Source organism: Hypanus sabinus, chromosome 18 (genome assembly GCF_030144855.1).
Source record: "Hypanus sabinus isolate sHypSab1 chromosome 18, sHypSab1.hap1, whole genome shotgun sequence".
In the NCBI taxonomy this organism is placed as follows: domain Eukaryota; kingdom Metazoa; phylum Chordata; class Chondrichthyes; order Myliobatiformes; family Dasyatidae; genus Hypanus; species Hypanus sabinus.
The window spans coordinates 19,319,733-19,347,102 of NC_082723.1; the positions used below are offsets into that span (position 1 = coordinate 19,319,733).

The 27,370-nt window shown below is 39.7% G+C and overlaps 2 protein-coding genes and 1 non-coding gene across 5 annotated transcripts in view; 1 reads left to right on the plus strand and 2 right to left on the minus strand.

The window, feature by feature from the left end:
* On the minus strand, positions 1 to 27,239 carry LOC132407380 (transcription termination factor 1-like). 3 transcript variants are annotated; one of them, XM_059993787.1, is made up of 10 exons: positions 27,103 to 27,239; positions 24,337 to 26,194; positions 21,788 to 21,973; positions 19,976 to 20,054; positions 18,596 to 18,726; positions 15,724 to 15,952; positions 12,961 to 13,047; positions 7,846 to 7,911; positions 7,402 to 7,487; positions 1 to 682 (listed from the first exon to the last, which is right to left on the minus strand). In XM_059993787.1, the coding sequence occupies exons 2-10, from the start codon at positions 26,165 to 26,167 to the stop codon at positions 498 to 500; spliced, it is 2,880 nt and encodes a 959-aa protein (XP_059849770.1). In that variant the 5' UTR covers positions 26,168 to 26,194; positions 27,103 to 27,239; the 3' UTR covers positions 1 to 497. The 3 variants fall into 3 exon arrangements, with proteins under 3 accessions (XP_059849770.1, XP_059849771.1, XP_059849772.1); XM_059993788.1 differs by lacking the exon at positions 27,103 to 27,239 and adding an exon at positions 26,934 to 27,096; XM_059993789.1 differs by lacking the exon at positions 27,103 to 27,239 and adding an exon at positions 26,597 to 26,880.
* On the minus strand, positions 22,808 to 22,911 carry LOC132377555 (small nucleolar RNA SNORA11). The gene has a single exon (XR_009506693.1). It is a non-coding gene; the product is annotated as a small nucleolar RNA SNORA11 (small nucleolar RNA).
* The window catches only part of cfap77 (cilia and flagella associated protein 77), a 135,085-nt gene continuing 134,938 nt past the window's right edge, over positions 27,224 to 27,370 (plus strand). Inside the window, exon 1 of the mRNA XM_059993790.1 lies at positions 27,224 to 27,359. The gene's annotated coding sequence lies outside the window, so the exon portion shown is untranslated. The remainder of the gene's footprint in view (positions 27,360 to 27,370) is intronic.

Here is a 27,370-nt window from a genome sequence, read left to right on the forward strand (position 1 = left end):
TTGGATAAAAATGTATAAAATTTAATAATTGGAAATATTTACAAAGACTTGTCTGAGATTCTTTGGATATTCATTCAATTACCTGTGTGATGTTCCTATTTCAAGATTGAATTATTCATCTTCATAAAAGTAGGGGTTGAGGATTTATATATATATATTTTTACACACATTTCCTGGAATATTTAATTTTACAATAACAATCATTTATCTTTTTCATTATGATATATCATCTATCAAATATTTACCTTCAGTAAATAGTTGAATAATAAAACTGGAGAATGTTTAAAAACTACAGGAGTATGGAAGTTCACATAACATCAATGTATAAACAGTGTGGTAAAACAGTTCAACAGATGACTTCCAGTCCTATTGCTTCCTCAGTACTTCATGCAGGACAGCATCAGTTCCAATCAGCACAGACAATGGAGAAATTCTTGTCATGCAGGATATTGTTTTCATTTAGTTTCTCTAGCTGGAGTTTGCACTGATTGTTCCTCCTATGAATGTATTGTCTCATCTTCATCATCTTCATCCTCAAAGTCACTATTATCAATTTCATTAAATATATCACTCAATTGGAACACGTGTTGTTGTGGCTGATGGATATCTTCCACTTGGGTTTTTGTACAAAGCATCGTCTCCAGTTTTGGAATTACGAAGTCATGTAAGAATTCTACAATAGCTATATTAAAAAAAAAATTGTACTCTTTAGTATTAACATAGAAACATAGAAAACCTACAGCACAATACAGGCCCTTCGGTCCACAAAGTTGTGCTGAACATATCCCTACCTTAGAAATTACTAGGCTTACCAATAGCCCTCTATTTTACTGAGCTCCATGTACCTATTCAAGACTTTTAATTTATCAAGGTGCAATGGTAATATAATCATTAATAAATTTTCAGCTATGGGTTTTCAAAGTTTAGGCAATCTCTGCATTTAATGGAAACCAAATAGTAATTGAGGTCTAATACTATTGAGGAATATAGGGTAGCAAGAAAGGAGCTTAAGAAGGGGCTGAGAAGAGCAAGAAGAGGTCAAGAGAAGGCCTTGGCGAGTAGGGTAAAGGAAAACCCCAAGGCATTCTTCAATTACGTTAAGAACAAAAGGATGACAGGAGTAAAGGTAGGACCGATTAGAGATAAAAGTGGGAAGATGTGCCTGGAGGCTGCGAGGTCCTCAATGAATACTTCTCTTCAGTATTCACCAATGAGAGGGAACTTGATGATGGTGAGGACAATGTGAGTGAGGTTGATGTTCTGGAGCATGTTGATATTAAGGGAGAGGAGGTGTTGGAGTTGTTAAAATACATTAGGACGGATAAGTCCCTGGGGCCTTATATTCCCAGGCTGCTCCACGAGGCGAGGGAAGAGATTGCTGAGCCTCTGGCTAGGATCTTTATGTCCTCGTTGTCCACAGGAATGGTACCGGAGGATTGGAGGGAGGTGAATGTTGCCCCCTTGTTCAAAAAAGGTAGTAGCGATAGTCCGGGTAATTATAGACCAGTGAGCCTTATGTCTATGGTGGGAAAGCTGTTGGAAAAGATTCTTAGAGATAGGATCTATGGGCATTTAGAGAATCATGGTCTGATCAGGGACAGTCAGCATGGCTTTGTGGAGGGCAGATCGTGTCTAACAAGCCTGAGGAGTTCTTTGAGGAGGTGACCAGACATATAGATGAGGGTAGTGCAGTGGATGTGATGTACATGGATTTTAGTAAGGTATTTGACATGGTAGGCTTATTCAGAAAGTCAGAAGGCATGGGATCCAGGGAAGTTTGGCCAGGTGGATTCAGAATTGGCTTGCCTGCAGAAGGCAGAGAGTCATGGTGGAGGGACTACCTTCAGATTGGAGGGTTGTGACTAGTAGTGTCCCACAAGGATCTGTTCTGGGACCTGTACATTTTGTGATTTTTATTAACGACCTGGATGTGGGGGTAGAAGGGTGGGTTGGCAAGTTTGCAGATGACACAAAGATTGGTGGTGTTGTAGATAGTGTAGAGGATTATCAAAGATTGCAGAGAGACATTGATAGGATGCAGAAGTGGGCTGAGCAGTGGCAGATGGAGTTCAACCCGGAGAAGTGTGAGGTGGTACACTTTGGAAGGACAAACTCCAAGGCAGAGTACAAAGTAAATGGCAGGATACTTGGTAGTGTGGAGGAGCAGAGGGATCTGGGGATACATGTCCACGGATCCCTGAAAGTTGCCTCACAGGTAATTAGGGTAGTTAAGAAAGCTTATGGGGTGTTAGCTTTCATAAGTCGAGGGATAGAGTTTAAGAGACGTGATGTAATGATGCAACTCTATAAAACTCTGGTTAGGCCACACTTGGAGTACTGTGTCCAGTTCTGGTCGCCTCACTATAGGAAGGATGTGGAAGCATTGGAAAGGGTACAGAGGAGATTCACCAGGATGCTGCCTGGTTTAGAGAGAAGGAGGATGAGAGGAGACGTGATAGAGGTGTACAAGATATTAAGAGGAATAGACAGAGTGGATAGTCAGCGCCTCTTCCCCAGGGCACCACTGCTCAGTACAAGAGGACATGGCTTTAAGTTAAGGGGAGGGAAGTTCAAGGGGGATATTAGAGAGTGGTTGGTGCGTGGAATGCACTGCCTGAGTCAGTGGTGGAGGCAGACACACTACTGAAGTTTAAGAGACTACTAGACAAGTATATGGAGAAATTTAAGGTGGGGGGTTATATGGGAGGCAGGGTTTGAGGGTCGGCACAACAATGTGGGCCAAAGGGCCTGTACTATTCTATGTTCTATGTAACGTAATCACAGTCTCTGGGCAAATAATGTTCTAGCTACTTAAACAAATGAATTGAAAGATGATGATTCAGTGTTTTAAAACTCTGCAGCACAATGCAACATTATATCCTTTCAAAGCTTTCTCAGGCAGAATTCAGTACAGGTAAATTAATTATAAGCATGAAAATGTCTGCAGATGCTGGAGGAACTCTGTAGGTCAGGTAGAATCTATGGAAATGATTAAACAATCAAAGTTCTGGGCCAAGACCCTTCTTCAGCACTGAGAAGGAAGGGGTAAGGCACCAAAATAAAAAAGGTGATGGGAGGAGAAGGAGAAGGAGGCTAGTTTGAAGGTAATAGGTGAAGCCAGGTGGGCAAGAAAGGTCAAGGGCTGGAGAAGAAGGAATCTGATAGGAAAGTGGACCATAGGAGAAGGAGAAGGAGGAGATGACCAGAGGGAATGATGGGTAAATGTAAAGAGTTAAAAGGCCAGAGTGGGAAATAGAAGACGAGGGGAGGGGAAGGGTATTTTTTTTACCAGAAGGAGAAATTGATATTCATGCCATCAGGTTGGAGACTACCCAGACGAAGCACAAGGCATTGCTCCTCCACCCTGAGGGTGGCCTCATCTTGGCACAAGTGGTGGCCTTGGACAGACATGTTGGAATAGGAATGGGAATCGTGGTTTAAAATGCTCGTCCCACCTGGAAGTTCTGCTTATGGAGGATGGAATGCAGGTGCACGATGAAGCGGTTCCCCAATTTATGATGAGTCTCACCAAAGTAGAGGAAGCTGCATCGGTGGCACTGGACACAACAGATGACCCCAGCACTTTCACAAGTGAAGTGGTGCCTCACCTGAAATGACTGTTTGAGACCCTGAATGGAATTAAGGACAAGGTGAACGGGCAGATGTTGTACTTCAGCTGCTTGGAGGGATAAGTGCCAAGAGGGAGATTAGTGGGGAGGGATGAATGGACAAGGGAATCGCGGAGGAAGCAATCCCTGCAGAAAGCAGATTATCTAGTTTGTACACAAAACCAATTAGAACTCCTAAACACACAGATCAATTTAGAGACACATAAATGCTTTGATGAATCTAAATCCAGATGGTTAAGAACATTTTCAACTAGTATGTAATTCCACTCATCTTTTTATCGATAGGAAACATACTGAATATACTAAATATGAAGTACAAGTAGTTAGGAGAATACCTGTTGCCTTTTCCAGCTGTATAGCCTCAATACTGATTTATTTTCACAATAAAATGAGTTAATATCCAAACTTGAGATTCACTTTCTAATGAACCACGTATTCATTTTGAAAGAAGGAAATGTAGGATAGTAAACATAAATCAAAATACAGTTGTCAAGGATGCTGCAGCAAGGTTAAGTATTGCTGCTCATTAAATATCTTGTGCATTTGGGAAGCACTGGTTTTATGGTAATCACTGGGAATGAGTTACTCCTTGGTCACCAGTAAATCTATGTACTTTATAGTCCAACTTTGTCCTCAGCAACATTGCTATCATCAAGATGGCGGTACAGCAGTCTGAAGACCCATACTCAATATTTCAGGAACAGCTTCTTCCCCTCCAACATCAGATTTTTGAATGGACAAGAACACTACTTCTTTTTTGCGCAACTTAACTTAATTGACTTACTTTATTTTTATATACAGTATATTTCACATTTCTTTTTGTAATGTATAGTTGTTTATTATGTATTACAATGCACTGCTGCTGCAAAACATCAAATTTCCCAACATACGCCAGTGATACTAAATCTTATTCTGAACAAATGATTAGTTCTTTATTAGATAAAGAGCTAAGGAGGTGGCAAAATAAAAATGATATTCAGTCTTTGACTCTAAGAGTATTTTTAAAACTAGCACTATCATAATATGATGGAATGAGTCACTTAATTTATAAAAGTTAAATTTTCAATGCCACAGAAATTGTTTTGATACCAACTACTAAATTCTTTATTAACAATTATTAATTACACTAAAAGAGAATTTGAATTCTTGGTCAGAATGGACTCAGTAAACTGACAAGAGGTTTTTTTTAAAATATTAAATTTAAATGCTTGTATACCTGCATTTTAGTACTGCATCATTTGCACTAATTGAACAATTTGGATTACTAAGATCAATGCAAAAACCATAAAGATCATGCAATTCATCAAGTTTATTGCTTTATCCTCTATAACTCCCCAAATGATGTCAACACTCTAGACAAAATGCTGGAGGAACTCGGCAGGCTAGGCAGCGTTATTGGAAAAGAGTAAACAGTCAACATTTCGGGCTGAGTCTCAGCCAATTCTTTTCCATAGATGCCTCCTGGCCTGCTGAGTTCCTCCAGCATTTTGTGTCTGTTGTTTGGATTTCCAGCATCCACAGATTTTTTTGTGTTTGTCAACATTCTAAGCCTTGTGTGCTCCTTACATGATTGAACAGTTGTTTTTGTGACTGAAACTAGCTCCACAATTCGGAAATCTCTATTTGGTATGCTGTACATTATAAATATAAGAAAATAAATCCCTACTCACAGGCCAAGCCTGTTCATTAGACTTTACAGAGCCCTAGTTAAGCTGCTCAGTTTACTTGACAAATGGAACACAATATGTAGATATAAACATTATTATAAAGGACAACTTTCTGATCCAAGATGGCGGCGTGACGCAGCTTGCAGCGGCCACTCTGGAGCTGATTATCTGTTGCTTGTGAAACGGGGTGCTGTGTGCAATCATAATCGGTTGAAAACGGATGTGGGAGCACGGAGGAACATCTGGAAATCTCCAGGAAGACCTTCTTCATTGCTGCTGCTGCTGTGAGGTCCAGGTCTCTGCTGGGAAGTACAGGCCCCCAGTCCTTGGGGTCGCGTTGCTGATGGCCATTGGCGGGGCTGTCTTAATACGCTCGGCAGAGGATGGTGCTCGGAGAAGCTGTGCTGGAGGGGATGGTCGGAGGTTCAACAGACTCTGCGGTCAGGTTGCTTTCACTGTGTGCTGTGTCTGTGAGGCTGGGTTCGACGGAGCTTTCATTGTATGCTGTGTCTGCGAGGCTGAGTTGGGCGGCGCCGTGGAAGTCCATAGCAGTGGTATTCCCTTCTATCGCCGGCGTGAGTTGACGAGTCAATCGGGGACCCTGAGGACTTGTGGAAACTGTGTGATGGTTTCTTTCGAACTTATAGTCTTTTAACATCTTTGGACTATTTTTACTTTGCCCATAGTCTGTTTTTTTTAATCAATTATGCTATTGTTTGCACTGTTGTAACTGTATGTTGTAAATATGTGGTTTTGTGCAGGTCTTGTAGCTTTAGTTTTTGGTCTTGTTTGTCTGGTGGATTTGGAGCTCCTTTCCGGGGAACATGCTGAGATGGTAGCGTGATATTAATACGCAGCAGCCTCTCCGGACTCTGGATTGGGGATTGCCATTCGTGGATTTTCTGGTGTAGTCTGTTTTATCATATGCTTTTGTGATAGCATTCTGGAGGAACGTTGTCTCATTTTTTTAACTGCATTGCATTTGTGGTTTCTAAATGACAATAAACTGAATCTGAATCTGAACTATAATATCAGGAAATATGCAATTGTGAAATTAGGAGCCCTACAAGTCCAAAGAATTGAGTATGCATCTTAAGCATATTTAATCAACTTCTAGAACAGCCTTCCTTTCATAGAAAGTTCTTTTTGCTCCTTTCCTTTTCCTATTTCCAATTAATGTTGAATAATTTTAGTTATAGAATGAAGAGCAGCAGCTTTAAAACAGTAATGTTTCACAATAGTGCTGGAAAAATGTGAACGTAACAGCTCTATTTCCCCATTTTTCCAATCCTATTTGTGAAATTCATGGGACTATTTCTCTAAGATTTATAAAGCAATACACTGAGAATTATAAAATCTGAGGATTCATTTATCAGCATATATTGCTAGCTGCAGCATATTCATTTAACAATGAATGAAGTTCATGAGTAATTAACAGTGTATTAAATGTCCTTTTTCAATTCTATAAACAATTATTGTTAGACCAGTTATAACACCCAACTACGGTTTTGTCAACGTGGAGTGGAAAATGGGTTTGTAAAACTGGCAGGCGCAAAGGATACTGGGAATTGCGAGGGTACAGCCCCATGGTGGAGGTGCAGGAGAGGTGGTACAGTAGGAACGCTGGGGTGGGGGTTGACATGGGTGCAGATACGCCCAGTCCTGAGACACCAGGCAAGGTCATTTGATTCCAAACAATTGAGTAATCAATCATTACAGAATATCTCTCTGGTGCTTCCCACTCTCTCCCCTCTCCCTTCCCCTTTTCCCAACCATGATACCCCTTCCCGATTCCACTCTCAGTCCTCAATAAGGACCTATATCAGAATCGTTTATCACTCACATATTGTATGTCATGAATTTTTCCCTTTTGTGGCAGCAGTACAGTGTACTATAGTATGGTGCAAAAGTGTTAGGCACCCAGGTATACCCAAGATTTTTGCATTGTAGTGTACATCTTTAGCAGAGATCAACTAATAAGACAAACCTCAATTTCAAATAGATCGTAATCATTCAATGTTTTCTGCATTGCTGAACTATCAAGAATTGTGGACAGAATATTAAAAAAAATACACAAGCACAATAATAGCAATAAGATTACTAACCTCCAAAGGACTTCTTGGACCAGTCAGGTACATAACGGGATTTTAATCTATAGAACATCCTTTGAATGGCTATAGGTGGAACATCTCTAAAAAAAAATAACAGATACACTTTGCTCTCAGTTCTTAATGAAAATAATTTTATTGAAACAAATGCCAACATGCATTCAGTTGACTGGAAATAAATTCTTCTTTTCACTTGATGTGTGAAAATTAAGGCAAGAAAATTTCAAACAGAAGTAAATTTGTATTTTTAAAGGCTTATAAATTATTTAGTCTAATAAACTATTAAATTAAATACTGGAGAATAAAATGCTAAGAAGCATAGACTTAGGATAAGGGGTCAGCATTTAGTCCTCCTCTTAGTTTTGAAGCACCAAATCCAGTTGTTGTTATATCTTTATGTCATTGCCACTTTGAAATGAAAGTGAAGACAATATTGTTTACCCAACAGCGCTGCAAAGTTCCTCCCAATCCACCTCACCAATGTCATCAACACCTGACAGGTACAATCTGCAAAATACAATGGATATGGTTTATATCTAGTTTCTAAAGACTCGATTCTAATGTCTTTGCCAAAGCTGCACTAAAGATGTCTCTATATATCACAAACAAGAGAAAATCTACAAATGCTGGAAATCCAAACAAAAGACACAAAATGCTGGAGGAACTCAGCAGGTCAAGCAGCACCTATGGAAAAAGAGTACAGCTTATGTTTCAGGCCGAAACTCTTCATCTGAGTTCCTCCAGCATTTTGTGTTGCTCTCTTTATAAATAATATACTAATTGTTATTGTCACATGTTCTGAGGTGAAAAGGTTTGTTTTGCATACCATTCAGATTATTTCATTACAACAGTGCGTTGTAACCAAATGCAGAAAAAAATGTAACTGCTACAGAGAAAATACAGTGCAGGTGGAAACTAAGGTGTAAAGCCATAACAAGGTACTGGGGACCATTCAATACTCGTATAACAGTGGAATACAAGCTGTCCTTGAATAAGGTGGTACATACTTTTAGCCTTTTCCATCTTATGCTTTGTTGGCTACTTTACCAAAATATCAAATGAAGATCAAGTTCAATTATCATTCAAACCATGCATAGATACATCTGAATGAGACAGCATTCCTCTGGGGCAAAGGTGCAAAATAGCAAACAACTTCAAAATAGCGAGTAATATTCCAAATAGTGAGTAAAGAAACATATTCACTCGGAAAAAAAACATACACAGTGGCATGCAAAAGTTTGGGCACCCCTAGTCAAAATTTCTGTTACTGTGAATAGTTAAGTGAGTAGAAGATGAACTGATCTACAAAAGTCATAAAATTAAAGATGAAACATTCTTTTCAACATTTTAAGCAAGATTAGTGTATTATTTTTGTTTTGTACAATTTTGGAGTGAAAAAAGGGAAAGGAGCACCATGCAAAAGTTTGGCCACCCCAAGAGATTTGAGCTCTCAGATAACTTTTACCAAGGCCTCAGACCTTAATTAGCTTGTTAGGGCTATGGCTTGTTCACAGTCATCATTAGGAAAGGCCAGGTGATGCAAATTTCAAAGCTTGAAAAATATCCTGACTCCTCAAGCCTTGTCCCAAAAATCAGCAGCTGCTTAGCACTCCGAAAATTAAAATAAATGATGCCCACAAAGCAAGAGAAGGCTATAAGAAGATAGCAAAGCATTTTCAGGTAGCCATTTCCTCAGTTTGTAATGTAATTAAGAAATGGCAATTAACAGGTGGCAGTCAAGTTGAGGTCTGGAAGACCAAGAAAACTTTCTGAGAGAACTGCTTGTAGGATTGCTAGAAAGGCAAATCAAAACCCCTGTTTGACTGCAAAAGACCTTCAGGAAGATTTAACATTCTCTGGAGTGGTGATGCACTGTTCTACTGTGTAGCGACACCTGCACAAATAGGACCTTCATGGAAGAGTCACCAGAAGAAAACCTTTCCTGCGTCCTCACCACAAAATTCAGTGTCAGAAGTTTGCAAAGGAACATCTAAACAAGCCTGATGCATTTTGGAAACAAGTCCTGTGGACTGATGAAGGTAAAACAGAACTTTTTGGCCACAATGAGCAAAGGTATGTTCGGAGAAAGAAGGGTGCAGAATTTCATAAAAAGAACACCTCTCCAACTGTTAAGCATAGAGGTGGATCGATCACGTTCTGGGCTTGTGTTGCAGCCAGTGGCACGGGGAACATTTCACTAGTGGAGGGAAGAATTAATTCAATTAAATACCAGCAAATTCTGGAAGCAGACATCACACTGTCTGGAAAAAAAAAGCTGAAAATGAAAAGAGGATGACTTCTACAACAGGGTAATGATCCTAAACACACCTCAAAATCCACAATGGACTACTTCAAGAGGTACAAGCTGAAGGTTTTGTCATGGCCCTCATAGTCCCCCGACCTAAACATCATCTAAAATCTGCGGGTAGACCTCAAAAGAGCAGTGCATCCAAGGCGGCCCAAGAATCTCAAGAACTAGAAGCCTTTTGCAAGAAAGAATGGGTAAAAATCCCCCAAACAATAATTGAAAGACTCTTAGCTGGCTACAGAAAGCATTTACAAGCTGTGATATTTGCCAAAGTGGGTGTTACTAAATACTGACCATGCAGGGTGCCTAAACTTTTGCTTTGGGCCCTTTTTTTTTGCTATTTTGAAACTGTAAAAAATAGAAATAAAAGAATAATCTTGCTTAAAATATTAAAGAAATGTCATCTTTAACTTTATGCCTTTTGGAAATCAGGTAACTTTTACTCGCTTAGCTAGTCACAGTAACAGGAATTTTGACCGGGGTGCCCAAACTTTGCATGCCACTGTATGTAGTCCAAGACCCTGAGCGATAATGTCCAACAATTGATGGTACAGTCTCCAGGCAATGTACAGATATTTGCAATCCAGCCTGTCATTCCACCCTTAGAACACAGGAGGGCAGCACCAATGAGAGAGGTCAGGCTCCAGCCACTGTAACGCCTCTGCATCTCTTACCTGGTCTGCAGCAGCAGGCAAACCTGAGGCTTGAGGCCTAGTCCTTGCTTCAACCGAGGCTGCACAGCTCCCATGTCATCTGCCCTTCCACCAGACAAGGGTAGCAGGCCAGCAGCAAGTTATATTATCACCCACCAGAGTCTTGTGATCACAAGTTAAACGTCTGAAGCAATTTCCCAAGGTTATACTGCACCAACTTTGATGCTTCCAAGCAATGGGCAGCAACACAGTCTGCAGGCATCTCTTTTCCTGATATCCCAACTGGCAACTTCTCTAACAGCCCAGCCATCCCCTTTGACACTATGACCTGCTTCGCTGCCAGCACCAGTCCAGCTACTCCGATCAACGATCGGCTCACTGATAAGAGTAGACCTGCGGTACTCGAAGTTCTTAGTAGAACTGTCTTTGGATTGTAAAATAGCACCTTTGGTTGGCCCCCAAGAGGTCGTGCATAAAGTAAGATTCAAAGCATAAGTATGTGCTGAGTTGTGTCTACCCCTCTCTGCAGTTCTTGTCATTACAGGCAGAGGAGCTGCTATACTAAGCTGTGATGCTTACTATGCTGCATCAAAATAAAATTGGTGAGGGTTAAACGGGATAGTCCAAATTTCCTTAGCCTCCTAAGGAAGTAAGGGGCCTGGTGATTCTTTTTTTTGTTTTTTTTTTGTTGACATGGTAGAACCAAAGCCAAGGTCTAAATATATTAGATAATAGTATATTCATAACTATATAAAATTAAATAAGTTAATAATAAAAAGTGGCACAGTAACATAGCTGCTAGTATAATGCTTTATAGCGCCGGTGGTCAGGGTTTAATTCTCGCTGCTGTCTGTAAGCAGTGTGTATGTTCTCTACATAACTGCGTGTTTCTCCGCTGTGTGGTGTGGTTTCCTCCACTATGTTGGTGCTGGAAGCATGGTGACACTTGTGGACTGACCCCAGCAGATGCTTGGGCTGTATTGGTCATTGACGCAAACAACGCATTTCAATGTGTGCTTCAATGTACAGTTGGCCCTCCTTATCCACGAGGGATTGGTTCTGGGACCCCTCGCTGATACCAAAATTTACGGATGCTCAACCTTCTATGCTCCAAAGAATAAAGACCTAATTTGTTCAACCTTTCTCTGTAACTTAGGTGCTCAAACCCAGGTAACATTCTAATAAATTTCCTCAGTACTCTACTTTGTTGACATCTTTCCTATAATTCGGTGACCAGAGCTGTACACAATATAGTCAGCCCTCCTTATCCGCGAATTCTGCATGCAAATTCAACCAACCGCAAATCACGAAAACCCAGAAGTGCTCTTCCAGCACTTGTTGTTCGAGCATGTACAGATTTTCTTTCTTGTCATTATTCCCCAAACAATGCAGTATAACAACTATTTTACATAGCATTTACATTGTATTAAGTAATCTAGAGATGATTTAAAGTATACGGGAGGATGTCTGTGGGTTATCGTGGATTGGGATTTAAAAAAAATCGGAAGTTCTCTTACTAAGTCGGAACAGGTACATCCTGTATTATTTAGCATCAGTTAGTCAAACGTTTGTCTTAATATATAGTATATATTTACCTTTCTATGCATATAAAACACTTAAGAATGTATGCTTCAGAGCCGGGCTCAGGAATGGAAGTTCCCAAGTTCAATCCAGTGACAGACCGCTCCCGCGTGCTCTCTCCACCGTGCCGGGTTGATGTGGAGGATCAAACCCCAAAACCCAATAATTAAACTACTGCGATGCTTAGTAATAATTGTAACTTTCATCGAGCCAGAGCCTTTCTCACTTTATACTTTAAAATTGTTCTGATTGTTGACCAACGTAGCCTAATGCTTTTCCAATGCCCGATGGCGTTTCACCTCTTTCCGATCGCTTTATTTCCGGTTTATTTTCAATCATGATCGTGATTATTTTCGTGAACAGAAACACTGCGGATTCAGAGCTCTACCACCGGGTCCTAATGTCCACTGCACTGAGACAGGTTGAATAAGGGACTTGAGCATCCGCAAATTTTGGTATCCGCGAGAGGTCCCAGAACCAATCCCTCGCGGATAAGGAGGGCCAACTGTACTCCGTTTGGCCTCACCAATGCCTTGTACAATTTTAACATTACATCCCAACTCCTATACTCAATGCTCTGATTTATAAAGGCCAGCATACCAAAAGCTTTCTTCACCACCCTATCCACATGAGATTCCACCTTCAAGGAACTATGCACCATTATTCCTAGATCACTTTGTTCTACTGCATTCCTCAATGCCCTACCATTTACCATGTATGTCCTATTTTGATTAGTCCTACCAAAATGTAGCACCTCAACTTCTCAGCATTAAACTCCATCTGCCATCTTTCAGCCCACTTTTCTAACTGGAACTCAGCAGTATAACAAAATCTGATCAATATAATAGTGATATTTTTGGTATAGTATCTTGACATAGTACAAATAAAAATACCATTAGATAACATTTCTCACTCTTAAATTGCTTCGGGTATAACTCAACAATTCAGCATCATGCCAAATTATGTTATTGGTATTATGTTTGTTTCTTCAAATACCTTAACTGGACTTTTTACCTTTTGATGAGATTGATATTTTTCTGGTTACAGTTGGTTTTCAAGGGCATCGTCCTGTCAGACATTTTTGCAGTCAAGATACTCAACCTATTGCAGAATAAAAGTAATTAAAATCACCACAACTATTTTGCTTATCTTGAAAGACATTGATAATTTAAATTTAGTGACTTAATGAATTAGCAGACATTGATGCAAGAGCAAATTCATTTTAGCTCCCGTGGGAACTCTTCTGAATTTGCTTCCTCCCCAGTGCAGAAACACTTGCAGATTTGCTTGTTTCCTGAAACATTCAAATGAGGCACGATCGTATCAGAAGACCCACCAACCACGTCCTATATGTACTTTTAAGTATCGGCATAACAACCTTGCTTCTTCTGTACGGAAGGATAATTTCAAAGGAGATGTGCAGGGTAAGCAATGTCTTTTGTAGATAAGAGTTGAGGGTGTCTGGAATGCACTGCTTGAGGTGGTGATAGTGGGGGCAAAATTGATAGAGGCGTTCTTAGATATGTACATGAACATACAGGAAATAAAAGAATATGGACCTTGTGTCAACAAAAAGGATTAGTTTCATTGAGTACTAATTTAATTAGTTCAGCAGAACTTTGTGAGTGGAAGGACTTATTCCTGTGCTGTACTGTTCTATGTTCTCAGATGCATTACACTGTAACGTCAGCTATTTTCTTCTGAATGACGCTAATCAGTGTTCTTTCATATCTAATCTTTTGCTGGATATGAGGCAATTTTTGAAGCATGAAAATCTAGTTTACAAGTATCTGGTTAGCTTTGCTGTGTTAATTTTGCAGCTTTTGTACTGCGTTTACTCTGCAGGGATTGTGTTCATTCCCAGGCCAAATCAGAAATCCCAAACATTGCTCAATTATTTGCCAATGCTGCAAGGTTTGATGCAAACCCTAATGGTAAGTGCAATCTTGTAATACCTTTGCCAGGTAATCAGCCTGCTGATCCTATGTCTTATTCTAAGAAAGAGAGCTGTGTGGTTCCTATGTAACTATTAGGTAATTTGCACTTCCTGAATTAAGTTCAAGTGTTTTTTTAAAATTTAGCATCTTAATTTTTAATAGTTTTAGCACTGTTCTGAATGCCAGAATTTTTGATAGGTTTTACACATGCTCGTGACAGGGAGTTTAAAGAACAGGCTGTCCCAAGTTTACTTTAGTTGCTTCATGGGTGGAATGTATCATCTTCTTTTCCTCATCTCCCTCTCACTATGCTAAGGCCCTTCTAACATGTGCCTCACCTTTTATAGCTGAATCACTTTCAACCCTGGGAATAAGATATTGTCTGTCTATTCCATCTATCCCTTTCATAATCTACTAAACCTCTGTTCGGTCTCCTTTCAGCTTCCGCTGCTCCAGAGAAAACAACCCAAGTTTGTGCAAATTCTCCTTTTAGTACATGCCCTCTAACCCAGACAGTATCTTGGTAAACCTCTTCTGCAGCCCCCGTAGAGGACCATATTGACTCCCTTTCTATTTACCCTGCATACATCAGACTTTAGATACAACAGTGAGTCATGTCATCTGCAGAAATTCCCTAATGACTCAGCAATGGTTGGGTGTATAAAGGGAGGACGGGGGATGAATACAGGGCCCTGGTGGAGGACTTTGTCAAATGGTGCAAGATGAATCATCTGCAGCTGAACTTCAGTCAGACAAAGGAGATGGTGATGGACTTTAGGAAGACTAAGCCTGCACTGCTCCCTGTTACTACTGATGGTGAGGGTGAGGATGTGATGAGGACCTACAAAAACCTGGGGGTGCACCTGAATGACAGACTTGAGAGGAGCACCAACACAGAGTCACCTCTACTTCTTGAGGAGACAAAGGTCCTCTAGAGTATGCAGGCCTCTCCTTCACACGTTCTGCCAGTCTGTTGTCGCCAGAACAATCTCCTGTACGGTTTTTGCTGGGGCAATGGCAATAGGCTCAATAAACTGATCAGAATGGCTGGCTCTGTTATGGGAGTCAAACTGGACACACTGGAGGCTGTGTTAGAACAAAGGACCCTATTGAAAATCATGGCAATTCTGGAAGATGTATCTCACCCTCTGCATGCCACCTTGGATGAACAGAGGAGCACATTTAGTAATAGACTTAGACAACTGCGCTGCTCCAAAGAGCGCTATATGAGGCATTGTTACCCTCAGCCATTAGACTCTATAATGAGTCAACCTATAGCTGGGGAAGTGATGACCCCCTACTGTTAGACTGTTTGAGGTAACTTATTTTGTATTCTTTCTTACTACTTTTCTAATATTTGTATATCTGTGCACTGGTAATGCTACTGTGACACTGTCATTTCCTTTGGGATCAATAAAGTATTTATCTATCTAAAATGGGGCAACCAGAACTGAATGCAGCCCAACTTGTTTATTAAAGCCATAACATTATTTTCCAATGCTCAACTCCGTTCCTCAACTAATAATAGCAAGCATGCCACATGACTTATTTATCACCTTATCAACCTGCATGGCCTCTTTCAGGGAGCAATGGACAAACAAGAGAAAATCTGCAGGTGCTGGAATCCAAGCAATTTTTCAATCAGACTACAGCAAAAGAAATATTAAGAGGATAGATACAAAGAACACGAGATATTGAGAAATACTGGAAGAAAAATGTTACACTCGTGTTTTTTGCACTGTAACTATTTAACTGAAAAACATTCCAATAAACTTTCAAATTCTTCCAAAATACAAAGAATAAAATATTTATTATGTGACTGAGATGACCATTAACTTACCACTTCTGCCTGCACTGCAACCAGTTCCGATGTTCCATTTGCTCTGCAATTGCAGACCAAGGAAGTTTCTTGTATAATTTTTCACGTAAGATTGAATTGGGCACTTTTGAATCCGAATCCGAGATTGTTAGATTATTGGGTAATTCTGCCATTCTTTCTTTAATTATTTTCTCCATTATCTTCATTAGTGTCCTCACCTCCTTTTTACTCCAGGGTCCAGTTTTCAAGGCTGATTAAAAATCAATTCAAGAAAATTTTAATTTTTTTTGTCATTTATTGAGATAGAGTGAGGAATAGGCTCTTCTGGCTCTTTGAGCTGCACCACCCAGCATCCCCTGATTTAACAGGGATAATTTACGACCAATTAACCTACTAATCAGTAGGTCTTTGGACAGTGGGAGGAAACCAGAGCACCCAGAGTAAACCACGCTGTCACAGGGAGAACAAAACAGTGCGAATTGAAACTGGGCCACTGATATTGGAAAGCATTGTGCTAACCACCACTCTGCTGTGCTGCACCAGGGTTTTTGGCCATACAGGGTTAACCCAACAAGAAACCAGACACAGTCAGAACCTTAATTCACCATAGTCTTTCTGAATTTTGATCTTATTTATAGTTAAAAACAACAGTATTTCAAATAGACATAGGATGAAAAGACGGTGAGAAAAGCTCCCTTGGAATATAAATTCCGAGACTGGGTAGGCCAAATGATTTGCTGTTGAGCTGTGAACTCTAAATAAGTTGACAACCATTAGGCACTTTAACAACCATAAGGCATCCCAAAATATTTCACAAGTGCTCAAAATAGAATAGCTACTGTTATAATGCATGAAATAATGATAATTACAGGAAAGATTCTAATATGGATAAAGCAGTGGCTGATAGGCAGGAGGCAAAGAGTGGGAATAAAGGGAAACTTCTGCCAGTGACGAGTGGCATTCCATAGAGGTCTGCGTTGGGACTGATTCTTTTTACATTAAATTTTAATGATCTGGATGATGGAATTGATGGCTTTGCTGTAACATTTGCAGATGATATGAAGATAGGTGAAGATCAGGTAGTTTTGAGAAAGTAGAGAGGTTACAGATGGAGTTGAACAGATAAGGATCATGGACAAAGAAATGGCAGATGGAATACAGTGTCAGAAAGTGTATGCTCATGCACTTTGGTAGAAGAAATGAGAGTTGACTTTTTTCTAAACAGAGAGAAAATATATTTTAAAAAAACAATGGAGACACAAAGGGATTTGGGGAGTCCTTGTGCAAGATTCCCTAAGGGTTAAATTACAGGTCGAGTCAGTGGTGAGGAAGGCAAATATGACGTTAGCTTTCATTTCAAGACAACTAGAATATAAAAGCAAGGATGTAATATTGAGACTTTATAAAACACTGGTGAGCTCTCAGTTGGAGTATTGTAAGCAGTTTTGTGCCCTTTATCTTAAAAAGGACGTGCTGAAACTGAAGAGGGTTCAAAGGAGGTTCATGAAAATGATTTCAAGATTGAATGGCCTGTCATATGAATGGCTGGATGGATCTGGGTCTGTATTGACTGGAATTCAAAATGAGGGCTGACCTCATTGAAACCTATTAAATGGTTAAAGGCCTTGATAGTGTGGATGTAGAGAGGATGTTTCCTATGGTGGGAAACCATAGCCTCAGAATAAAGGGGCATCCTATTAAAACAGAGATGAGGAGGAATTCCTTTAGCCAGAGAGTGGTGAATCTGTGGAATTCTTTGCCATTAGCAGCTGTGCAGGCCAAGTTTGTAGGTATATTTAAGGAAGAGTTTGATAGATTTTTGATTGGTCAGTGCATGAAGGGTTCAGGGAGAAGACAAGAGACTGGGGCTGAGAGGAAATTGATCAGCCACGATGAAATGGCAGAGCAGACTCAATGGGCCAAATGGCTTAATCCCGCTCCTATATCTTATGGTCTTAATTAACTTGAACATAACAATGAGCTACAAATAACTAGATAGATAATGCAATACAAGAGATATTTCTGATGCTGGAAATCCAAAGCAACACACACAAGTTGGTGGCACTCCATAGGTAATCAATGGGAAAGAATAAACTATTGATGTTTTGAGCTGAGACCTTCATCAGGACCGGAAAAGAAGCCAGAATAAAAAGGTGGTTGGTTGGTTGGTGGGTGGGTGGGTGGGGAGGGCAAGTCATACGAGCTAGAAGGTGATAGATGAAGCCAGGTGAGTTGGGGGATGGGATGAAGTGAGAAGCTGGAATGTGACTGGTGAAAAGTGTAAAGGACTGAAGAAGGATTCTGACAGGAGAGTACATTATGTGAGAAAAAGAGGGAGGAAAGGCCGTAGAGGGAGGTGATAGGCAGGTAAGAAGAGAGTCTGAAAGGTTAATGAAAGAAGAGTGAAGGGGGAGGGGAAGAAATGGCCATAATCAACCAGATAACCAGATAGTGAAATATACTAGTTTGTTGGTATTGGTTAATATTAGTTAGGATAATACAAAGACACACCTTCCTATGATTTTTTTTCATGAAATATACTGAAGAGAATCTCGTTTTAACACATTATGCAAAGAAAATCTGCTCTGACAATTGGGCATTGCAAGTAGTCCTACATTGTCAACTAAAATTATTTACTGTATTGTGGGGCCTTGGGTTTCAGACATGGAGACAAAAGTTATTTTTAAAAAAATGAACAGAGTTAATTATTTTAACTCATTTATCTATTGAGTACATTCATGTAAAAAAAGTGCATGGAATTACACAAATACTCAACACCAATTGCACTCCAATAATATGTAATTTAAATGTTACATTAAAAGATAAAGTTATTGAAAAAAGATTGAAACTACATACTTTCATAAAATAATAAACTTTATCATAATTAACCTACATTTCTTTAATAATCTTGCCCGATTTAAAACAGAGGTATCACTTCGATCCATGAGTTTACCAATTTTGATCCACTGATTCCCATGAATTTGGAGCAAGTGGTTCAGTTTCTTCAATTCTTCTTCTGTGTACCTAATAAGAAGTATGATAATAAATAATAAGAGATGGTTGTTGACTTCAGGAGGGCACGGAGTGACCACTCCCTGCTGAACATCGACGGCTCCTCGGTAGAGATCGTTAAGAGCACCAAATTTCTTGTTCACCTGGCGGAGAATCTCACCTGACCCCTCAACACCAGCTCCATAGCAAAGAAAGCCCAGCAGTGTCTCTACTTTCTGCGAAGGCTAAGGAAAGTCCATCTCCCACCCCCCCATCCTCATCACATTCTACAGGGATTGTATTGAGAGCATCCTGAGCAGCTGCATCACTGCCTGGTTTGGAAATTGCACCATCTTGGATCGCAAGACCCTGCAGCGGATAGTGAGGTCAACTGAGATCATTGGGGTCTCTCTTCCCGCCATCACAGACATTTACACTACACGCTGCATTCGCCAAGCAATCAGCATTCTGAAGGACCCCACGCACCCCTCATACAAACTCTTCTCCCTCCTGCCGTCTGGGAAAAGGCACCGAAGCACTCAGACTATGTAACAGTTTCTTCCCCCAAGCTATCAAAGCTCCTCAATACCCGGACCTGGACTGACACCTTACTGTCATATTGTCCTGTTTATTATTTATTGTAATGCCTGCACTGTTTTGTGCACTTTATGCAGTCCTGGGTAGGTCTGTAGTCTAGTGCAGTTGTTTTTCTTTTCTGTGTTGTTTTTTTACATAGTTCAGTCTAGTTTTTGTACTGTGTCATGTAATACCATGGTCCTGAAAAACGTTGTTTCATTTTTACTATGTACTGTACCAGCAGTTATGGTCAAAATGACAATAAAAGTGACTTGACTTGAAGTAATATTTCTTTATCAAACTAAAAAGTGATATGGCCCACTACAAATTTCCCACATAAACACAAGTCATCTGGGATCATTAGGATGCTGACTTTTTTTTAAAAAACAGATCTATTAGCCTCCTTCCTATTTAATTCATTTGAACATATTTCATACCTTCCTAACTCTAGATTTCTGATTAAACGATAAACTGAGAAAGCCAGAATAAATTCACCTCCTCACAAAATGATTGTAAGTGTCTCAAACTCAAATGAGAAAGGGTAAACAGAAAATGGAGTCATGAGACAAGGGGTAACAGTAAATTAAATCTAGTCCTGAATTAAATTTTACAACTTCCTGCATTTTTTGTTATGATGTTAACCATTTGTAACAATCCATACAAATATCTAAAATGCTATATATACAAAATATTCCATATTACCTACCTGCCTTTGCATCGATTAGGATCAAACATCTTCTTGGCTCGCTGATAAACACACTTCCATGGTCTTGGAATGCCTTCAGCTAGGAGGAGTTTCAATATAACATTGATGCATCATTAACAATGGATGAAAGAAAACCTAGAAATTATTTTGGCTCAACAAAGAAGAAACTATCAAATGGAAATTTGGAAATAACAACCACATTTTCCAAAAATATTAACTACAGTATGATGCAAGTTCCAATCAATAATAATATACTGAGGTTTGACGGTTGTAGATCATAAGATATAGGAACAGAATTAGGCCATTCGGCCCATCGAGTCTGCTTCACCAATCAATCATGGGCGGATCCAAATCTTCCAATCATCCCCACTCCCCTGACTTCACCCCATACCCATTGATGCCTTGGCTAATCAAGAACCTATCTATCTCTGCCTTAAATGCACCCCATGACTTGGCTTCCATGGCTTCCAAATTCCAGATTTACCACCCTCTGACTAAAGTAATTTCTCCTTATCTCTGATCTAAATAGACGTCCTTCAATCCTGAAGTCATGCCCTCTTGTCCTAGAATCCCCTACCATGGGAAATAATTTTGCCATATCTAATCTGTTCAGGCCTTTTTAACATCTAGAATGTTTCTATGAGACATAGAAACCTCCATTCTCCTGAACTCCAGGGAATACAGCCAAAGAGCTGCCAGACGTTCCTCATGTGGTAGTCCTTTCATTCCTGGAATTATTCTTATGCATCTTATCTAAACCCTCTCCAATGTCAGTATATCCTTTCTAAAACAAAGAGCCCAAAACAGCACACAATATTCCATGTGTGGTCTCACAAGAGCCTTATAGAGCCTCAACATCACATCCCTGCCTTTATATTCTATACCTCTAGAAATAAATGCCAACATTGCATTCGCCTTCTTCACAACCAACTCAACCTGGAGGTTAACCTTTAGGGCAGGGGTAGGCAATCTTAAGCACAAATGATTTTCGAGCATGCTTATTCATTAATTTGAGGCAAAACATAACTAGGTGTATTTAAATGGATAATTCCCATATTTCAAGCTTTTTATGGTACTTATCTGGCCCACTGTCCGCTCATTAATACGCAATCCAGCAAAAAAGCAACCCACAGAGCAAAAAAGTTGCCGACCCCTGCTTTAGGGTATCTTGCACAAGGACTCCCAAGTCCCTTTGCACCTCTGAATTTTGAATTCTCTCCCCCACCTAAATAATAGTTTGCCCATTTATTTCTTCCACCAAAATGCATGACCATACACTTTCCAACATTGTATTTCATTTGCCACTTCTTTGCCCATTCCCCTAAACTATCTAAGTCTCTGTTTTCTCAACACTACTGCTCCTCCACCTATCTTTGTATCATCGGCAAATTTAGCCACAAATCCATTAATACCGTAGTCCAAATCATTGACATACATTGTAAAAAGCAGCAGTCCCAACACCAACCCCTGTGGAACTCCACTGTAAATGGCAGCCAGCTAGAATAGGATCCCATTATTCCCACTCTGTTTTCTGCTTACCAGCCAATGCTCCACCCACTCTAGCAACTTCCCTGTAATTCCATGGGCTCTCGCTAAGCAGCCTTATGTGCGGCATCTTGCCAAAGGCCTTCTGAAAATCCAAGTACACCATGTCTACTGCATTTCCTTTGTCTGCCCTGCTTGTAATTTCCCCAAAGAATCACAGTAGGTTTGTCAGGCAGGATTTTCCTTTCAGTAAGGATGTTAGATATTATCATGCCAAGTCAAAAACTTAAATCCACACTAGGGGGTAAAATAGAACAATGAATATACCTAATTTAGTACAGAATAAATTACTCTGCTTGAGCTGTTTTATTCTCATCATTTCATCAAAGGAGTCGGAAACATGGAAAAACTCCCATTCAGATTGAATTCCAGTTAGCTCCATTAATTCTTTAATGTTTTTCTTCAACTGCTCATTTTCTTCCTTTGTAAATCTGCCTTGTCGGATTGGAATTCCTAAACACACATTTAAAAAAAAGTTATCAGATTTGATATTAAAAACAGTAACAAAAAAAGTAGGTATTTTAATTCATCTCTTAACCCGAAGTACGGAGATGGAGAAGATTTAGCAGCAGAGACATAACCATCAACTTCCCTCTACAATTGTAAAACACTCCTGTGCTTTAACAGATGAAATATATTTGCTTAAAATATGACAAACCAATAGAAAAGAAAAATAAAGAAAAGCACAATTAGAACCAATCCAGGATCAAGATCTCAAGTTGCTATCACTGTTGATTCAAGTCCTGCTCTCTTTGGAGCACATAGCCCAGCCATGCACTAACGTACAACAGTGAAGGAACAGTACCACCAGATGAGATCTATCAACCTATATAGACAGTCCTATTAATATCAGAGGAGCAATGACCTTTCCAGACCCATATTTCACTTTCTGCCAATAAGAACAGATTGGCTCATCGCACATTTCATTTATTACTCGACTTCTGAGAACTTGCTCCTCCAACACAACTAACTTTGAAACTAATTCAGTCTTGATCGCAGAAATGTATATTGTCTGATAGAAGATTTAATAACAAAAACTTCAATGTATGGTCAGTCAAACAATCGTAAAAACCTTATAAAATCATAAATAATTTGAGTGCTTGTTCTTAATTCCAAGTACTTTTAAATATTTCCCTCTATTTTAATCTATACATATATAACTTAACCGTTCTGGTAACAACTAACATCCTTGATAGTAAAATATCCATGACTAGGCAAAGTTAAGAAATGCAATATTATATTTTAGTTAAATGATAAAACCTGTCCGTTATCGTTCACAGCAGAATGAAATTTATCTTGTTCATCTGCATGTTTAAGACAACGAGTTTCTCTATGGTGTGTTATAAACGGCTCACCTAGGACCTCCAAAGTAGCTGCTCTGTGCACACCAAGTGGCTCCAATTCTTATACTCCATTAAAATTTATTTTCAAATTTGCAAAACAATGCGTTATACTTGCATGCTCATGCAGTGATTTTTCAAAAATAAATTTTGTCTTTTCCAGCAAGAAGTAGAAGACAATTGCAGTGCAGACTGCTTTATCTTGGCTTCTAGGCAAGATTGTGAGCAGTGGGTTGAGTGTCTTCGCAATTATTTATCTGACATAGCAGAGGATGCTCTGATATCAGAAACGGAGGATTAGGGATTTAGCCAGCAGTTTGCTGTGAGGTGTAGGAGCAAATGTCTGGCGAGAGGGGGTAAATTCAAAGGGGATATAAGGGGCAAGTTTTTTTTTAACTTAGAGAGTGGTGGACGCCTGGATCGCGCTGCCTGGTATGGTGGTATAGGCAAATACATTAGAGGCTTTTAGGAGGTGTTTAGATGGATGTAAGGAGGAGGGAGGGATATGGATATGGTGTAGGTAGGAAGGACTAGTTTCTTGGGGGGGGGGTGGTTTGATTTATCTTTAAGCTGGTTCAAGGCTGAAGGGCCTGTTCTTCTTCTGTACTGTTCTATATTCTATAAATGATTTTACTGAATGATGGAGCATTTTCTTGGAGCTGTAGGAACCATTCCCAATACCGTATCTTAGATTTTTATTGGCAAAGGTTATGATCTAAAGATAAAGATTAACTTTATTTGTCAAATGTACATATAAATGTACAGTTAAATGCTCTGTTTGTGTCAATGACCAACACAATCTGAGGATTGCACTGGGGGCAGCCCGCAAATGTTATTATAATTCCAGCATCAACCAAGCATGCCCACAATTTACTGGACCTCACCCACGCAGTCTTTGGAATACAGAAGGAAACCCATGCAGTCATGGGGAGAATGCACTCCTTACAGACAGCAATGGGAATTAAATCCTGATCTTGATTGCTGGCAATGTAAAGCATTAGACTATCTGCTACGCCACCATGCGAACCAGTTGAGATATACCAATAATATGCTGCATTTGATTATAATGTGATTAAAGATAGTTTGCTTCTATCTTCTTGGATCTCCACTCTGCATTCCAATGTTGCCAGATACAGAAAGTCATAGATCACACAAAAGTATACAAAAATACCTATCTCAGGCATGATAAAGGAAGGACTTTCCTGCATACACACACTCTTTAGCTTGCAGAACACCAGAGCAGAAAATCTGCTCAATTAAATTACATTAATGACCACTTCTTAGGCAATTTGTTTCTTAGACAGCTCACCACCAGTTGCTTTAAAAATATTATGTTTGTTAATTAAACATCAATTTACATTTTCTCTTAACTTTGAATATGAAAACTAAAAAAATCTTTGCAATTAAAATATTCAAAAAATTGCTCAACAATAAATTAGTGTTAAGTGAATAAACACATTAACAAATTGGTTTTACCTTCTTCTTTAAATTTTTCAAAACGTGGAAGATCATATTTATACATGCTATGTAGTGTCCCAGTTGCTAGCGTTTCTGCACTTGGAACAAAATCTTTGAGGAGCTCCGACAGACGGGATTTAGACCTTTGCTTGGCTGCATTTTCATCAAGAGTTTTGCCTTCTTCTTGGGACTGCTCAACAGATGTGTTATTAAGATTATTGTCAGACACAATCACATGCTGTTGCTCCTGGCTTTTCTTTTTCAGTTTCTTCTTTGTTTTCTTGTTTGATTTTGCAATGGTCTTGGGTGTAATGACCATCTGTAATGTGTCCTCATTGCTCAATGCAGAGCAGTGCAAGGGCCCATCCTGCCTTGCGCTTCTTTTGCTAGCTTTGCATTTAGATAAACTGCTTTTCTTTCGCTTTAACTTTCTGGAGTTTTTGACAGTCCCTTGGCAAATTGTACTGGAATTATGGAGTTCTTGTTCAGCTTGTTCCGCAACAATCCCTACAGTCTCAGTACTTTGTATGATTGTGGAGTTGTCTGTGGCTGTCCCACTTGCATTGCATTTTACTTTTCGTTTCTTTAACGATTTACCACGGTTATTGAAGTTTGCAGAGTAATTCTTTTCCACAGCAGTTTCAAACGGAAACAGGTTGCTTTCTTTACATTTCTTCACACACTTTTGTAAAACTTCAGTATCATTGAGGGAAGTGTTAAACTGCATTTTCTTCTTTTTCTTGCACTTTTTGGATGATGTGCTCATATCAACATCTGCAGATTCTAAAATTTCCCTCTCTTTGTCAGGATTCCCTGTAATGTTTTCAATACCACCTACTGTCAATGGATCATAGCATTCTTTTTCCTTTTGACCACCAGCGTTCCTTATTGAATTCTGTACCTGTTGTATATTCCTTACTCGAGTACACTCAGACACTTCACCACCTTCTGCCAAATCAGAACAACGCTTCCTTTTCTTCTTTTTCCCAGCTTTGCCATCCACAGACTTGGGATTACACATTGATTGTTGTATTGATTCTTTTGCAGGAGTCTCTGAAGTATTGTCACCTTTCAATAAAATACTATAATCCTTTTCTTTGGTAGCCTCTATCTTAAACTTAAATGTATCTCCCGCTTCTACCAAGCAAGAATGGCGATTTTTGTTCTTTCGTTTGACTTGATTGCCCATCAACTTGGAGTGTTGCTTCTCTTCCTGAATCTCGACTGCACATTCCTGTGAAGCATAGTCACCTCCCACTGACTTGCAATGATGTTTTTTCTTTCTTTGCTCACAAAATGACTTGTGATCTTCCATTTGTACACGTTCACATGCAGCTCCTGATCTGGAATGATTTTTCTCTTCCCTCTGTTCCTTTTCGTCATCACCAACAAGTAGATTATTCAAAACCAAGTCAGAGTCTGCCATAACTGAACTGCCAAACCTTCCCAATGAAGTGCATTTGTTTTTCTTTTTCTTCTTCTTTTCAGCATTGTTTGATAAACTGAGAATTTGCACATCTGAACCATCACACTGTCCTTCTGATCTAAAACTATTTTCCCTTTCACGTTTCTTTTTCTTCTTTGGTCTTGCATCTTCACTGACAAAGAGATTTAAGTCTCTTTCAGAGTCCACTTTAACAGGCTCTAAATTTTCATGTTTACCTAATGATTCGGTGCATCTTTTCTTTTTCTGTTTCCTGTGTCCATGTAATTTGGGACTTTGCATCACTTGGTGATCGTCCGCAATAGAAGTCTCTAGATTATCTTCTGGGAAATGAGAAGAAAGTTCTCTTCCTGTATTGTCACCATATTTACGTTTTTTAACCTTACGTACTACATCACGGTCCATACTGCAGCGTCCTTCAAATGTATTGTCCTGCATGCAAGAATAAAAATATTGATTTAATCAAAATAAACATTTTTGACCATTCTATATTAAGAAACAGATACACTATTCCTTTTTTCAACATGGAACAAAACCAGTTTAACAGCAATAATAACCAGACCCTGTTGACAGATGCTTTACAGTAGTGTGCAAAAGTCTCAGGCACACTATAACTAGAGTGCCTAAGACTTTTCACAGACTGTATTTTTCAACGTGGAGCCAGTTTGTAAACCTGGCAGTACTACAGTACTATGCAAAAGTCTGACGCACTCTAGTTATATGTCTAAGACTTTTGTACAGTACTGTATTTCAACTCAACCACTCATCTCCAGGTTATTTGAATGCATTATAAATAGTATATAAATATGTAGTCACCAGCACTCATAAACATACACTCTATGGATATCCAAGTAGCTTCATCTCACACTGGATCGGCACTTTCGGTGCAGTAATAAGATCAAGATTGCAATTGTTTTACAGAAGGTGACAACGATTTCGATGTAGTGACTGATAGCAACTTAAGAGCCTAGCTGAGAACTGGAATTCTCCCTGGTCTGTGGCTAAAAGTTCACCTTGACGCCAATATAACACAAAGCGGCATGGGAAACTGCTGGAATGCGGTGCATCTCTCGCCTTGGCGTTTCTGTCCCCCAATCATCTAATCTCTGGCCCGGCGCTTAGGCCTGTCGAGGATGAGTTAAAAATATTGGCGGGTTGTCTCCTCACTCACATTTCATCTGCTTTGAAAGAATGCCCTGTACGATACAACCCTTATATTCCCTGCTCCTCGTCGGGGATGTGCAAAGCAACAAGGAAATCCACCCAATTCACATGTTCCGACGGAACTCCCCATTCCTTATCATTTGTAAAACGCTGAAACGAGCAAAAATCACATTTACCGCTGAACTCTGAAGATTCTTCCCGCGACGGAAGCGGAAACGGCAGCGCAACCACGCGGTGGAAGTCCTCAGAAAGGTGAGAGGTCGCCCAGCCTTGACAACGGATTAGGCGTTGGATACGGTTACCGGGGCAACGGATTCCCAACAGCGGGAGGATTCATGTTTTGGGGAAAACTGTCAGCGAGACGGATGATTTCGGAAGCCTCCCAGTAAAGTGACACTAGACGTTTACGTTTGTTTTCTGACAACTGTTTAAGGTAAAATGATT